The sequence below is a fragment of the Engraulis encrasicolus genome, chromosome 8, assembly GCF_034702125.1.
Source record: "Engraulis encrasicolus isolate BLACKSEA-1 chromosome 8, IST_EnEncr_1.0, whole genome shotgun sequence".
NCBI lineage: Eukaryota > Metazoa > Chordata > Actinopteri > Clupeiformes > Engraulidae > Engraulis > Engraulis encrasicolus.
Window position 1 is genome coordinate 38,772,371 of NC_085864.1, and position 14,703 is coordinate 38,787,073.

The window sequence follows — 14,703 nt, forward strand, 5'->3', positions numbered from 1 at the left end:
ATCAGGAGAGTGAGATGGTCGCTCAAAAACCTTCATTTTAAGCTAATGACGGGTTGATTTGGTACCAAGCCCCCCCCCCCCCCCATCATCAAATTCTAAGTATTCATTATGACTGGAAAAATTGCATTTTTCATACATGAAAAGGGGGATCTTCTCCATGGTCCGCCATTTTGAATTTCCAAAAATAGCCATTTTTAGCTGCAAAAATTACTCTACTTGGACATACTTGAAAATATTTGTTTATTACTTAGTAAACTTTCATGTAAATATCAAATTTGGCAATAGGCAACCCAGTTTCAATTGGGCAGCATAGTTGCAGTACCTTTTTTGACCATTTCCTGCACAGTGTCCCTTTAAGTACATTTTTGGTGTACAACTTTTACTTTCACTTGAGTAATTTTTTCGCAGGGTACTTCTACTTTTACTTAAGTACACAACTTCAGTACTTCTTCCACCTCTGATCCAAAATCCTATGACACTTGTTGACCTGCTGTCTGTTTAGCCTTCTGCAGCTTCTCGTACATGACCTTGTGGACCTCAAACATGGTCTCTGGCCTCAGTTCCTCTGGAATCTTGCGCAGCAGGCTGGCCACCATCAGGCCGAACTTGTCCACCTCGTCATCGGCCGTCTTCTGTGCGTCAAGTGCCATCTTCTGCTGCTCTAGCTGAGCCCTGCGCTCCTCCAGCTTGGCCACATGGCTCTGAAGAGTGGACTCCATCTCCTCTATCTTCCTCATCTGCCTAGACAATAAAGCTCCACTCGGAGGAGGGTGGTCTTCTTCCCTACGAGGCCGCACCAGTGTAGCCTCAGCCGTGATCTCAACTTGGGTCTCATGTGTGGGTTCGCTCGTCTCGCTCTGTGAGGGGACATCGTTAAAAAAAAATAGAAGTGCAAATAGTGATGAGTACAAAAACGTTTGGAAGTGGACACCACAAACCATACAAGGGAATGGAAGGATCATTCACAAAGAGGACAAGGATGTCAGTTGTCTCAGGCCCATGGGGCAGGCATTGGTTGCTATTATATTGCTGCATATATTGAATGGGAGGGAATTCAGATGACATCCCTGTCCCAGAAAAACTGTCAGTGGCCCTACACTCCAACACACGCTGCACTCACCATCAAAGCCACAAAGTGCAGGAACACGGTCATGTGTCAATGACATGCATCTTTAAGCATTTCTGAGACAGTAAGAACTGTAGAGAATCTTCTTTAAGCCATGTTGTTACCCAGATCCTGCACCCTTAATATTGGAACAATTCTGGAAATGTGTGAGTTCAGGGTGCACTTTGGGTAACACTTTACTTGACGCCGATGTCATAAGCATGTCATTACAGTGTCATTATAGTGTCATGACACAGTCATAGATAAGTCATACACATAATGTCCATGTCATAAACATTTTATGACTGTTGGCCTTACGTGACATTCGGTTATGGCAAATTTGTCATTTGACTATTATGACACTGTATTGACATGCTTATGACACCGGCGTCAAGTAAAGTGTTACCGCACTTTGTAATATTTGTAGTAGTTTATTTCCAGAATTCATACTGCCCAATCAAAAATGGTTGGCTATGGTTGGCCATGAATACTTACTACCACCATGAAATTCTAATCATTCATCATGAGTGGGGAAATTGCAGTTTTCATACATAAAAGGGGATCTTCTCTAGCCTGGCGACACCATCCTATGTGCTCCGCCCACAAATTTTGCCTCCGCACAAAGTCAACAGTCGGCTATTCGCCCAGGCTAGATCTTCTCTATGTCCGGCATTTTGAATTTTGTTGTTGAAGTTTTTAGCTGCCATAACGTTCTGTACTGGTCATACTAGTAAATATTAGATTATTATTTAGTGAATGTTTATGAAAACATCAATTCTGTCAATAGGCAGCACAGTTTCAATTAACAGCTTAGTTGCAATAGGCCTATATGGCCACCATGCTCCTACACAGTGCACATGGAATGAGTGCAAGATACTGATTACATGTATGCGGATTACAGTGCTTCTCAATTGCTTTTGGACATTTCTCGAATCTCTCTCACAATTTGCAAAACATAATATTCATTCTCAAAACAGCTATAACAAATGGCAAAACACAGTGGATGACCTGCAAAACCGAGTCTCTTGCTCAAAATCCTTAGTTTGTCTTTCAAAACCAAATGTTTGTGTCAATGAACGTGTCAGTGCCAGCAGAATGGTTTATGTCATAGTGTATGGACAAGCTAGTCAAATAGATTTGTCATGTTGTCAATTGACTTGTACACTCTCGAGGATCTTTTCTGAAGTGAAATGTTGTTTAGATTGGATGGGAAATGTTGTAAATTTGACTTTATATTACATTGATCAGATAAGATTGTAATAGAAATACATTTAGAGTATGACCTATTTATTGATAGGTTTTCCCATTGCAAAATACAAAAATTAGCCAACTCTGGTTGAGGTGTCAAAGTGCGCCCTCTACCACCCTGTTTTACTGGTCTTGCAGGCCCATGTGAAAAAATATAGAACTGTAAGGCAAAATAAATTCGAAACAATACACTGATACTGTATACAGCGCACTTACTGTCTTGTGAAATTGTAGGGAAATATTGTAATTTTGCGTGGAGCATAAAGGCCACATGTGGCATAGAGTAATATAATGCAGTACAGTGCCTACTGTTGTATTGTATGCCTGTTTTCTCTATCCCTTCTACTGCCTTTGATTAGAGAGAGTCAATATTTACCTGCGAGCAATTTACCAATTCAGATCACATTTACAGACAAAAATCCAATGGAAATTATACAGTGCTTATCATATTATGACAGCTTGGTAAATCATTTTGCATGTCAAGACTTAAACTATGTTGAACTTCGGCTTTTTTTCGCACACCTCAGCTGGCAGGTGCGTCGGAGATGGCACCATGGGTTACTCAGCAATAGTTCAAAGAAACTCCCGCACACTGACCATTTCGCTGTTCTTTCTTTAATAAACGACGTTTCGGTACTAGACCTTCATCAGGCAATCCCTGAGCTCACTCTTTCAACTCTGCCTTCTCTGAATGCTGAAAATGGCCTAACTTCCACTGTGTCCATTGACAATGGGCAGAAGCTGTGTAGTTTTTGAGTACCTGGAATAGTTCTTGCAGATTCCAACCTTTTCAACAGGTTCTCAGCTTCATGATGGTACGTCTCTGTTGTGGCAAACTGGCAATGGATGTTCTTGAGAGAAATGCACCATCATGAAGCTGAGAACCTGTTGAAGAGGTTTGAATCTGCAAGAACTATTCCAGCAACTCAAAAACTACACAGCTTCTGCCCATTGTCAATGGACATTAGGCCATTTTCCGCATTCAGAGAAGGAGTTGAAAGAGTGAGCTCAGTAAAGGAATGTGTTACATTTTCAAGCATCAAAGGGTATGTTGTAGCTGTATATGATGATGATGCAACTGGTGGCTAGCATGTGTTGAGGAATGTATGCTGAGCACTGGAGAGGTGAAACTGAACTTCCTGCATCCTCATGGACCATCTCCATCCTTCACTTTTCCCTTCAGACCAGATAGACTTGTCATGGATCATCAGGATGTGCTTCTGGTAGTGGAACCTGTAACTGCAACGGGACGTACTTATACATTATCTACAAAAGACACAGCTGCTGCTTCAAATGCACTGGTAGAGTACAAAATGAGAGTGTAGCCATTGATTATCTCTTTAAAGTACGGTAAAGGGAAGATGACACAGGTACACAGAGAAGGAATGTTCAAACATTCACATTTCATCATTTGGTGTGTATAAATGGACATCTGCCTTAGTTTCTGAAACCTGGGACCATGGAAACTGACCATTTTTGTTTTGTTTTTGTTTTGTCATGTGATGCTACTATGGTATTACCATATTATTAGTAAGTGGTCTGTATGATGCCATATTTGTGAGTCAAATTCTCTCTGAAATGAATAAAGAACCGAACACCAGCATTTGAGGTGTTGCTAATGACATTGCCGGCTACGTTTGGACAAGGAACTGGCCATTTTAAAATATAGTTTTTTTAGATATTCAATTTTTAATTTTTCAATTTATCATAATTCATATTCTGAGAGTTGTTGTATTCCAAGCTGATTGTGTAATATGTAGAGCCAGAAAAGAGCTTTCAAACAATACCACAGGCATATTTTTGTGCCTAACACTGACTGATATATTCAAGGCTGAATGTATAGTGTCCTACCCTAAAATGTGAACCTTTCCTAGTCTGTTTCTCCCTTAATATTAGTGTCAGATTCAAACCAATGCAGTTCTGGGGTGCTACCTTGCTACTAAAAAGGCACACCAAGTATGATTGAAATCCGGATCGGTCGGGTCCCAAAGCGTCTGATTTCACGTGAAATGACCCTGCTGTTCATGAGAGAAACGGCAGTATCTTTCGCAACTCGCAGCGTGAGTTCTACGGATGTATAAAATAGAAAGCCTAATTTATGGTTAATGAGAGACCTTTCTATCAAAGGACGCATATTACTTTCTAAAACAGAAGGCTTGTCTCGCTTAGTTTATCCTGCTAGAGTTCTTGATACCCCAAAATCCTTTGTTAAAGAAGTAGACTCATCCTTATTTAACTTTATCTGGAAAAATAAACCACACTATCTCAACAGACAAGTACTAAGTAACCCTTATGATCGTGGTGGACTACATGCACTAGATTTTCACTCCTCCAATATAATGTTCAAGATAAATTGGATTAAAGACTATGTTAAAAACAAGAACAAGATATGGTACCTTATTCCAAACCTGATCTTCCAAAAAGTTGGTGGCTTAGAATTCCTTCTCCACTGTAATTTCCAGGTCAATAAGCTCCCCATTAAGTTGTCTAATTTTCATAAACAAGTCCTCCTCTGTTGGCTTTTAACCTACACACACAACTTCTCACCTCACAAACAGTTTATTTGGAACAATCACCTCATTACTTTCAAAAAGAAATCCTTATCTTTTGAAAATTGGATTACTAATAACATATTGTTTGTTTCTCAGTTAATGAACAATCAAGGTTTTTTCCTTACATATTCAGAATTTTTAAATAAATTTGCCGTCCCAATTCAGCCTAGAGAGTACAGTATTGTATTTGATGCTATTCCCAATGGTTTTACGAGAATACTATCTACAGCTCCCTGTGAGCAGTCCAATCCACACATTTATAATCTATTTCTCAATGGTGTAAACATTAGAGATAGAAAATGTAATAATAAATGGTTAAGACAGATGATACAAAAAACTGTTACTCCAAGGTGTAAAAGTTATTGGAATGGCTTATTTGATTATGTTAATTTGGATAAGATGTGGCCTGCCCTTGATAAATATGTACTAAATAACAAAATTAAGGAAGTCTCATTTAAAATATTACATTTAATTTACCCCACAAACACACTTTTACAACGATTCAAAGTAGGTGTCCCAGATGTATGTGTTTTTTGTGGTGTTATGTCTGAATCTGTTTGTCATTTATTTTACGAGTGTTTTTACTCAAGATTTTTCTGGATTGAGGTTGAGCGTTTGTGTTGTGAGGTATGGTCCTGTCATGTGTCTTTAAGTATGAAAGATATTTTACTTTTATTTGAAAGAGAAGATATTTGTGAACCATATGCTTTTATATTGAATTTGTTAATAGTCATGGGAAAATACCATATTCACAAATGTAAATGGGGAGGAAGAAACCCATCCTTTGTTTGTTTCAAGAAAGAACTGAAATTTCATTTTAAATCCCTTGAAGGACTGAACAGCAGAAAAGCTGAAAGAACTATTGCCTTAATGGCTATTTATGTTTTTTTCCCTCTATTTATTAATATGTGCACGATACCCCGCTTTTTCAATGTTTGTATATAATCTTTTCTTACAATAAAAAAAAAATATAGCTGCAAAAAAAAAAAAAAAAAAAAAAAAAAAATCTTGCAAAAAAAATAAAATAAAAAAAATAAAATAGAAAGCCAAACACGGCTGCTGTAGGGCTACTGAACGTCTGACTTGTGACTTACCACATTGAAACATAGCTTTTTGTTGCAGCCTATTCAATTGGCTATTGGCTATTGGCTTGATCATTCAAAGACCATGTGAGAGCATTGTTCTGGCGGCAGAATTTATAAATAGATCGCCGAACACAACATGCTTCTGAACAAAGTAAACAATTGTTTCACTGAACAACATTTAAGGGCCCCCTGGGGGCTGTAGAGCCCCCGTTGAGAAATACTATTTTCGGGCAAGGAAGGGTAAACCCAGAGCCATACAGTGAACATTACAAGGGGTAAACCAGATAAAGGCGTTTCGGCTTTTACTGTTGAATCTGGTGTGTAGTAGGCCTATGTCAAAGCTCATCCTCCAATTATTCAATTTTCTCTGCATGCCTAGACTTACCTCTGCGTAAGCTAAAATGTTTCGATGTTTGATGTGAGGCTCCAACCAGGAAAGAAATGTGTAGATAATAGGGGTTTCCTTTCCTTCCACATCGCCCCTGCTATGCTATCCCAAGTCCTCATTGTTGACATATGTATGTATGATTGACTGTGAATGTATTCTGTACCAGTACTGATCTGTTCCACGCCACAAGGGGGTGTTACCTATTTGATATGAGATGTGTATGATTGGTGACGTCACACCCCCTATATAAATGTATGTTCTGGAATCGATCATTCTCTTGAGTGTGCCCTTGAGTCATGGACCAACCGCTCCTGAGCAGTGTGTTTTATCATACTTTAAAATAAATATGCCTTGAGGCTGACGTGAGGTATTCGTCTTCGACTCTTTCTGAAACCTGCACATTGGACTTCTCCTGGTGATTGTAGCGCTCCTGCTAACAGGTTATGGGCCCAGTATCGAAGACAATGTGCAACGACGGAAAGTGGCGAACGTTAGCTAGTCAGCTAAAGTGTGATAGCTAGTTAGCGCGCTAACGGAAAGCTGAGGAGAATGGCGCATCAAAAGGCAAAGTGGCCGGTGTTTGACGGTAGGGCTGAAGAATACGAGCTCTGGGAGGAACGGATGCTGTGCTGCATGCATCGTGTCGGTTTAAAAGACACTATTCTTCACGAGCCTGGTGGACCGCTGACAGCCGAGGAACGAGCCAAGGATGACGAGCTGAATGCTGATGCTTACTGCTCGTTGGCGCCATTGCTCGACAATGTAAGTCTGGGACTGATCTTTAGAGACTGTAAAAATAATGGACGCGAGAGTCTGAAAGTGCTGAGAGAGCACTACATTGGCAAAGGTAGGCCACGAATTGTTTCATTGTACATAACGTTAACCTCGCTGAAGAAAGCTGAAACAGAGACTGTGACAGAGTACATTATCCGGGCAGAGCAGATCTTCACAGCGCTCAGAGGTGCAGGCGAGGCACCGAGTGAGGGGCTGATGATGGCAATGATTATGCGGGGACTGCCAGAAATGTACAAACCGTTTACAGTGCTGGTAACCCACGGTTCAACGGAGATGAAGCTAGCAGAGTTCAAGGCTAAGCTACGAAACTTCGAGGCTTCGGAGGATGCTGAGCCAGTAGCCGAGTTGGCGGGAGAAAGGGTTCTGAAGGCTCGCGCAGCCCTGAGGAGAAAGAACGGCGGCGGATCTTCGACAGAGATGGCGTGTTGGCGGTGCGGAGAGAAGGGACATCGGAAAGACGACTGCGCAAGAAAAGTTTGGTGCGGTTCCTGTAAAAGCACCAGCCACAGCGACAAAGCCTGCAGGAAGACCGAGCGCACACAGAGGTCCAGGTGTGCTCGCGCTGAAGACCACGGCGGTGGCGACAGCAGAGGCAACGGCGGTGGTAGCAGCAGTAGCAGAGGCAACGGTAGCAGCGGTAGCAGAGGCAACGGTAGCAGCGGCAGCGGTGGTGGCAACAGCAGAGGCAACGGCAGCGGTGGTGGCAACAGCAGAGGCAACGGCAGCGGTGGTGGCAGCAACAGCAGAAGCGGCGGTGATGGCGGCGGCGGCAGTGGTGACAGTAGCAGAGGCGGCGGCAGCAGTCGTGGCGGCGGCGGCGGTGGTAGCAGTGGCGGTCGGGCAGCGAGTGGTGGTCGGATCGAGGCGCGGGGACCCGCGAAAGACGACTTCACATTCCGGGTGGACACCTGCAAGCCAGCGCAGCAGCGGCAGATCGAGAGAGGGCTGATCGTCGACACAGGCGCGACATCCCACATGCTGAACGACAGGAGCCGGTTCAAGTCCTTCGACAGCTCGTTCAAGCCGGAGAGCCACAGCATGGAGCTGGCCGACGGGAGGCGGACATTCGGGTTGGCGGAAGGCAGAGGAGACGCACAGGTGTGTCTCACTGACAGCGACGGACGAATATGCACAGTGACTCTGAAGAGCGCCCTGTACATCCCTTCGTTCCCACAAGAACTCTTCTCCGTGAAGTGTGCCACTGCACACGGTGCCAAGGTACTTTTCGAAGAAGGTAACAATGTTCTTGTGGCGCCTAATGGTGCAAGGTTTAACATTGATGTGTGTGACAGAATGTATTACTTGCCGACCGAATGTGATGAGAGTGATGTGTGCAATGTTAGCCATGATATCCAAACCTGGCATGAAATTATGGGGCATTGTAACTACGATGACATACTGAAACTGCAAGATGTTACAGTAGGCATGCACATTAAAGGTGCAAAGCGTAAGCCTGACAAAGAATGTCATGTGTGCATAGAGGGGAAGTTTACTCAGTCGAGAAACCGAAATGCAACTGACAAGGTGAAAACACCACTTGAGCTGGTGAATACTGATCTAGCTGGTCCAGTGACCAATGGTTCCATAGACGGTTACAAATACATGCAGTCATTCACAGATGTGTGCACAGGAGTAGTTTTCACATACTTTCTGAAAGCGAAGAGTGATGCCGTACAGGCTACTGAAAAATTCCTGGCAGATGTAGCGCCTTATGGCGATGTGAAATGCATCCGGTCAGACAACGGGACCGAGTACACAAGCAGAGAGTTTAAGACACTCCTGCGAAAGAACAAAATCAGACACGAGACGTCCTGTCCTTACTCCCCACACCAGAACGGCATAGCTGAGAGGGAAGGGCGTACTCTCTTTGAAATGGCAAGGTGTAACCTGATCGACAGCAACTTACCTAAGAGTTTATGGCATTATGCCGTTCAGGAAGCTGCATACACCAGAAACAGATGCTTTAACAAGCACATTGGCACAACACCGTACACAGCACTGACAGGGAAGAAGTGTGATCTAGCCCAGATGCACAAATTCGGGTCCGAGTGTTATGCGTACAAACAAGACAAGGGTAAACTGGATCCCAGGTGTGAGAAGGGGCTCTTTGTAGGGCACGACAAGGGCAGCCCCGCCTATCTAGTTTACTACCCCACCAAGGGAAAAGTGCAGAAGCACAGACTGGTTAAGTTTATTACTAAAACCACATGTGACAGTGAGACTCAGACGCAAGACTTAGGATTTGACCCCATTATAACTACTGACAAGACAGACGCACCACAGCCCAGTGCTCAGAGCACAGACACCCAGACTGACAGTCCACAATCCCCAGAGGATGATGGTGAGAAGCACCACACGGTGACACCACAGGCCCCAAGCAGTGGGAGGTACCCCACTAGAGAGCGTAAGCCCCCGAGTTACCTCAGTGCTTACTCTACTCAGGAAGACAGTGATGGTGATGATGATAGTACACTCACCAGTGTCGACTATTGTTACCGAGCAGTGTGTGGTGTGCCACTGACCTTTAAGCAGGCTATGGCATCACCACACGCAGGAAAATGGAAGAGGGCAATGGACGAGGAAATGCAGTCATTAGAGGAGAACCAGACCTTTACCCTGACCAAATTGCCAGAGGGCAGAAAGACAGTGGGAGGTAGGTGGGTGTACTCAATTAAAGAGGGTGGTGACGGACGTGAGCAGTACAAGGCCAGATTTGTGGCGAAGGGGTATAGCCAGAGAGAGGGGATCGACTATGGTGAGACATTCTCCCCCATGGCAAACATGACGAGTGTGCGTGTACTCATGCAAAAGGCAGCACAAGAGAACTTAGTTCTACACCAAATGGACGTAAAGACAGCATACTTACACGCACCCATTGACCGAGACATTTACATGGAGCAACCTGACGGTTATGAAAAAGTAGGAAACAACCTAGTGTGTAAACTCCAAAAGTCAATTTATGGTTTAAAACAGTCGGGACGTAACTGGAACGAAATGTTACACAAATGTTTGATTAATGATGACTTCACACAGAATCCAGCAGACCATTGTGTATACACAAAAGAGTCAGAGCAGGCAGGGAAGGTCATAATTGTGATTTGGGTGGATGATCTTATCATCGCAGCAAGCAACACACAAAGCCTAGAGCAGGTTAAAGCAATGCTTTCCAGCAGATTTAAAATGAAAGACCTGGGCAAGTTGAAACACTTTCTAGGCATAGACTTCAGTCAGACTGATGAATGTGTAACCATGTCACAACAGAGATGGGAAGATGACACTTGTTTATTGTCCTACAGATGAAATGGTAGCAGATGCTATGACCAAGCCTGTCTCAAAGGTGAAATTACAGAAGTTTTCAGGATTCATGTTTGGTAATAGTGTCTGACAATTTGTAAATATGTTAAGTACTGTGTGTACTATATGAAATGTTTTTGATTTAATTCTGTGTGTATATTCTGATTGTTAAAAGCTGTACAGGATACGAGTCACTCATAAGTGGGAGTGTTGACATATGTATGTATGATTGACTGTGAATGTATTCTGTACCAGTACTGATCTGTTCCACGCCACAAGGGGGTGTTACCATAGGCGCCGACTTTTGTTTATGCCCATGGTATGCTCGCGGTTCCCAACCGGGGGTCGCGACCCACCGAATGTCCCTTTTGTTTGCCATACCTTGCTGAGTTGGTCACTTTTATTAAAAAATGTGTAGGGCTAAATAATAATTGTAGGCCTATCCTATTTATTTTCCTTGTGGGTGTCAAATCAATAATTTACAATAAAATCGCCTATATTCGAATTGAAAATTGAATTACATTACAATCATTGTACATTGAACGCACGCAAAGCCCAGGCCACGTTTGCTGGTGCCTCTTTCTGTCCTAGTCGGCATCATGACTAGAGGCCAGCTCTAGCTACACGGACCCAGAAGACCGCACATCATTTTTGTGCAGTAGCCAGACTGCGTCCAAACAGCAGCAACGCGTGCGCCCACAGTGAATTCAGACTAGCGTTCAGCCACGCACTTTAGATTTAGAACATGAATGCAACGTTCATATCACACACAAATAGTAGTATTACGTGTCACAGAAATATGTTGAAATGTTCGAGTCCAACAATGCATGACGCAGCGCATAGCCATGCACTTCATGCTAGCTATGTTCAAACTAGGCTACTCAGTCATCATGACTTAAGCCAACAGTGCAGCCAGAACAGCAAAATGAAATGGCAAAATCATCCAACAGCGCACAACAAAAGTATGGATATGTAGTGACTCAACTTGATCATCCCAGCACTTAGACCCAGAGTGTTGACAAAAATGACCATAACAGAAAACGGCAGGCACACGGCGGTGCTACACATGGGATATCGCAGGATATGACAGTCAGTGACTTACCATTTTGTAGGCTAAACTTTCCGACTGCAAACCTTTGTCTGTAAGAAATCCTAGCTTGTACTGAAAGGTTTAGATCCGTCCATAACTTCTATAACTTGTGAAATAGCGCAATATAACAAACTGCTTAACACATAACCTGTGATAGAACTACTTCTAGCCTACTTCTGAACCGTCTGCATAGACGCTGCACTGTTCTGAAATTTCATGTCGGGCATTTTCAGTCTAGATTAGTCCACGAGGCATTTAGAGCGACAATGAAGCCTTCAACTGCATTTCACTAATGGAACTTTTCTGAATTTAACACCCAACATGTTTTAGCAACATCTGCTATCTCGAAGAGGTCTGCTATCATCATAAGGACTGATTGAGGGGAGAACAGTCCATTGGGCAAAATCCCTGTATGCCATATGGTCAATCCAACCATGGTTCTATGGTTACTGTCTGATTGTGTAGAGGAGCAACGCAACGCACCACAGAGGAAAAGAAGGATCGGCGCGTGAAGTAGCCTAGTTTACGTTACAAGATGAGAAATTATAATAGGCTACCTTACGTTACAAAAAGACAGTTAAAATGCAAACGCCATATCATCTTTAAACTTCTCTCGTGAATAATACTGCTTTAGTGCTCGGATTTGTCCGTGGGTACTCGATGGGTGCCCAAGATTCCCGTGGGTGCCCACAGATTCCCGTGGGTGCCCGGGCCCTGGAGCACCCACGGTTTCGGCGCCTATGGGTGTTACCTATTTGATATGAGATGTGTATGATTGGTGACGTCACACCCCCTATATAAATGTATGTTCTGGAATCGATCATTCTCTTGAGTGTGCCCTTGAGTCATGGACCAACCGCTCCTGAGCAGTGTGTTTTATCATACTTTAAAATAAATATGCCTTGAGGCTGACGTGAGGTATTCGTCTTCGACTCTTTCTGAAACCTGCACATTGGACTTCTCCTGGTGATTGTAGCGCTCCTGCTAACACTCATCACCCTAGCATACCTGTCCCTAACTCAATAGCCCATGAATCATATTGTATACATTGTTTGCTTACCTCTGGGTAATTAGAGTCTGTAGGGCGGTGTGTTATATAGTCATGCATCCATGCCAGCTCTGTCATGATAGGGGGATCCTTCGTGTACCCGGCACCGCTTCGGTGCGCTTCTATGGACCTCTAGCCTAGCGAGCCAGACCCGTACAGCAAAAAGCTGTACCAGGGTCTAGGAGGGCTGGGCAGCAGTGTGGGCGGGATAAACGGTTGCTTCAGCACTCAACGCCACGCAATTGGATGGCAAACAACCAATCCCCACACACTTCTGTGTAACGTCACAGCTGTCTTGTGAAGCGGCAATTCCGAGCCGTCGTAGCAGTGAATGCGTGTGATCACCACAGCCACAAACAAGTTTTCTAATAAATCGTGTTTTCACTTACATAGTTCAAAAATGCCTCGTTTTCAACCACACGGCCCTTCTTGATCATCCAGCGAAATGTTGAGCAATTTGGGGCTTGTTAAATGGTTATATTTATGATTGTTGTCAACATGGCATGTTCGGTGTTAGCTAGCTAGCTGTATACCCATAACTAATACACGGCTGGATATTAGCTCTGTGTAATTGACGACAGATTGGCTAGCCGCTAGCTCGGTAGACTCTAGGTGTCATTCCCATCTATTTAGTAAGCGACTTACAGACTTTCAAAGCTCCCAAATGTCTCGTTTTTAATGACATGGATCTTATTAGAATTTGGGGCAGGCATATAATACAAGGCTGGATACCTAGCTCTGTGTTATTGGCGACAGGTTAGCTAGCCAGTGAGGGCCCCTTTGTAGGTGGAGCGGCAAATTCGAGCCGTCGTAGCAGTGAATGCATGTGATGACCACAGCCACAAACAAGTGTCCTAATAAATCGTGTTTTCACTTATACAGTTCAAAAATGCCTCGTTTTCAACCACATGGCCCTCCTTGATCAACCAGCGAAATGTTGAGCCATTTGGGGCTTGTTAAATGGTTATATTAAGACTGGATACCTAGCTCTGTGTTATTGACGACAGGTTAGCTAGGCACTAGCTTGGTAGACTATGCCATTCCCATCTATTTAGTAAGCTACTCACAGACTTTCAAAGCTCCCAAATGTCTCGTTTTTAATGGCATGTGTCTTATTAGAAATTGGGGCAGCAATTTCATTCTACACCTACAGTAGTGGTCTGATAATAGCGTGTTACTATCTGGTCCTGTAAAATGCTCAACTTAGCTTACCGAGCTAGTTTAAAACATCGAATGATCAATGGTATTGTGTTGTGATTTGTGTCCGATAAGTGCATGGTGTATTATTACATCAGTCCATGTCAGACACGAAATGTATTATCATCCAGGCTTTTTAAATTAAGTGCACTTTCGTGCTGTACGTAGCACGGACGGACACCATGCTTCTTAGAAAGTTTCCTGTTTACTAAGTAGCCCGGCCCCCCTCGCGATTTGATTGGCCCTGTCATCGGATAACTTTCAGCCTCGCAAAACGACCGGGGTCCGCTAGACTGCCCCCGGGAGCAAATTCAATTTGCGGTCGCTAGGGGCGTCTAGATTTCTAGGCTAATGGACCTCTTCTTCGCCTTGCAATACCGGTCACGGACACTTTTCCATATCTTTCTCACTACATTCTCCGTTTTCCCAACGTGTCTGGCGATTTCACTCCAGGAATTGGCCGTGGCAATCTTGTCCCAGTGCTTTCTATTTGCCGTGTCGTACAGGTGAGGATACTGCCTGACCAACTCGGTCACCTCTCTCTCTTCCTCGTCGATCCTCTGTTTCCCCATCTTCTTTGGTTTGTTGTTGCACCTTGGGGGTTTCTTCAGAGATGAGTTTATAGAAAGGTACAGGTCTGTGAGAAAGGCTATGGTTTCTTTGGAAGAAACAGGAAGTGATGTCGCTATGAGGGCTGGGCTCTGGGCTGACCCACTGATGGAATGACCAATCAGACGTGTTATCTGAACAAATTTATTTTGAGTTTACGTTTTGTGGGAAAGGTGTGAATGAGAATATTGGGGATTAAAAACGAAAAGGTAGCAAACGGAGAAGAAATTCTCGACTCCACTAATCTGAGGCTGGTCTAGAACTAGGGTGTGATTCTTGACATGCCTCCTCA

At 43.6% G+C, this 14,703-nt stretch overlaps 1 protein-coding gene across 3 annotated transcripts; it reads right to left on the reverse strand.

The window, feature by feature from the left end:
• Positions 1-168: 168 nt before the first annotated feature.
• On the reverse strand, positions 169-14,474 carry LOC134454586 (uncharacterized). Of its 3 annotated transcripts, none has more exons than XM_063205652.1 (3): positions 14,160-14,474; positions 12,618-12,735; positions 169-857 (listed from the first exon to the last, which is right to left on the reverse strand). In XM_063205652.1, the coding sequence occupies exons 1-3, from the start codon at positions 14,372-14,374 to the stop codon at positions 471-473; spliced, it is 720 nt and encodes a 239-aa protein (XP_063061722.1). In that variant the 5' UTR covers positions 14,375-14,474; the 3' UTR covers positions 169-470. The 3 variants fall into 3 exon arrangements, 2 of the variants coding, with proteins under 2 accessions (XP_063061722.1, XP_063061723.1); XR_010035865.1 differs by lacking the exon at positions 169-857 and adding an exon at positions 3,238-3,592; XM_063205653.1 differs by lacking the exons at positions 12,618-12,735; positions 14,160-14,474 and adding an exon at positions 1,121-1,325.
• Between the last annotated feature and the right edge of the window lie 229 nt (positions 14,475-14,703).

Coding starts and splice junctions, on each gene's coding strand:
- LOC134454586 (XM_063205652.1), bottom strand. CDS start 14,374: ATGGGGAAACAGAGGATCGACGAGGAAGAGAGAGAGGTGACCGAGTTG. Junction 12,736..14,159: donor TATTGCAAGGCGAAGAAGAG/GTCCATTAGCCT, acceptor GCTAGGCTAGAG/GTCCATAGAAGCGCACCGAA. Junction 858..12,617: donor CAGACTCTAATTACCCAGAG/GTAAGCAAACAA, acceptor GTCCCCTCACAG/AGCGAGACGAGCGAACCCAC.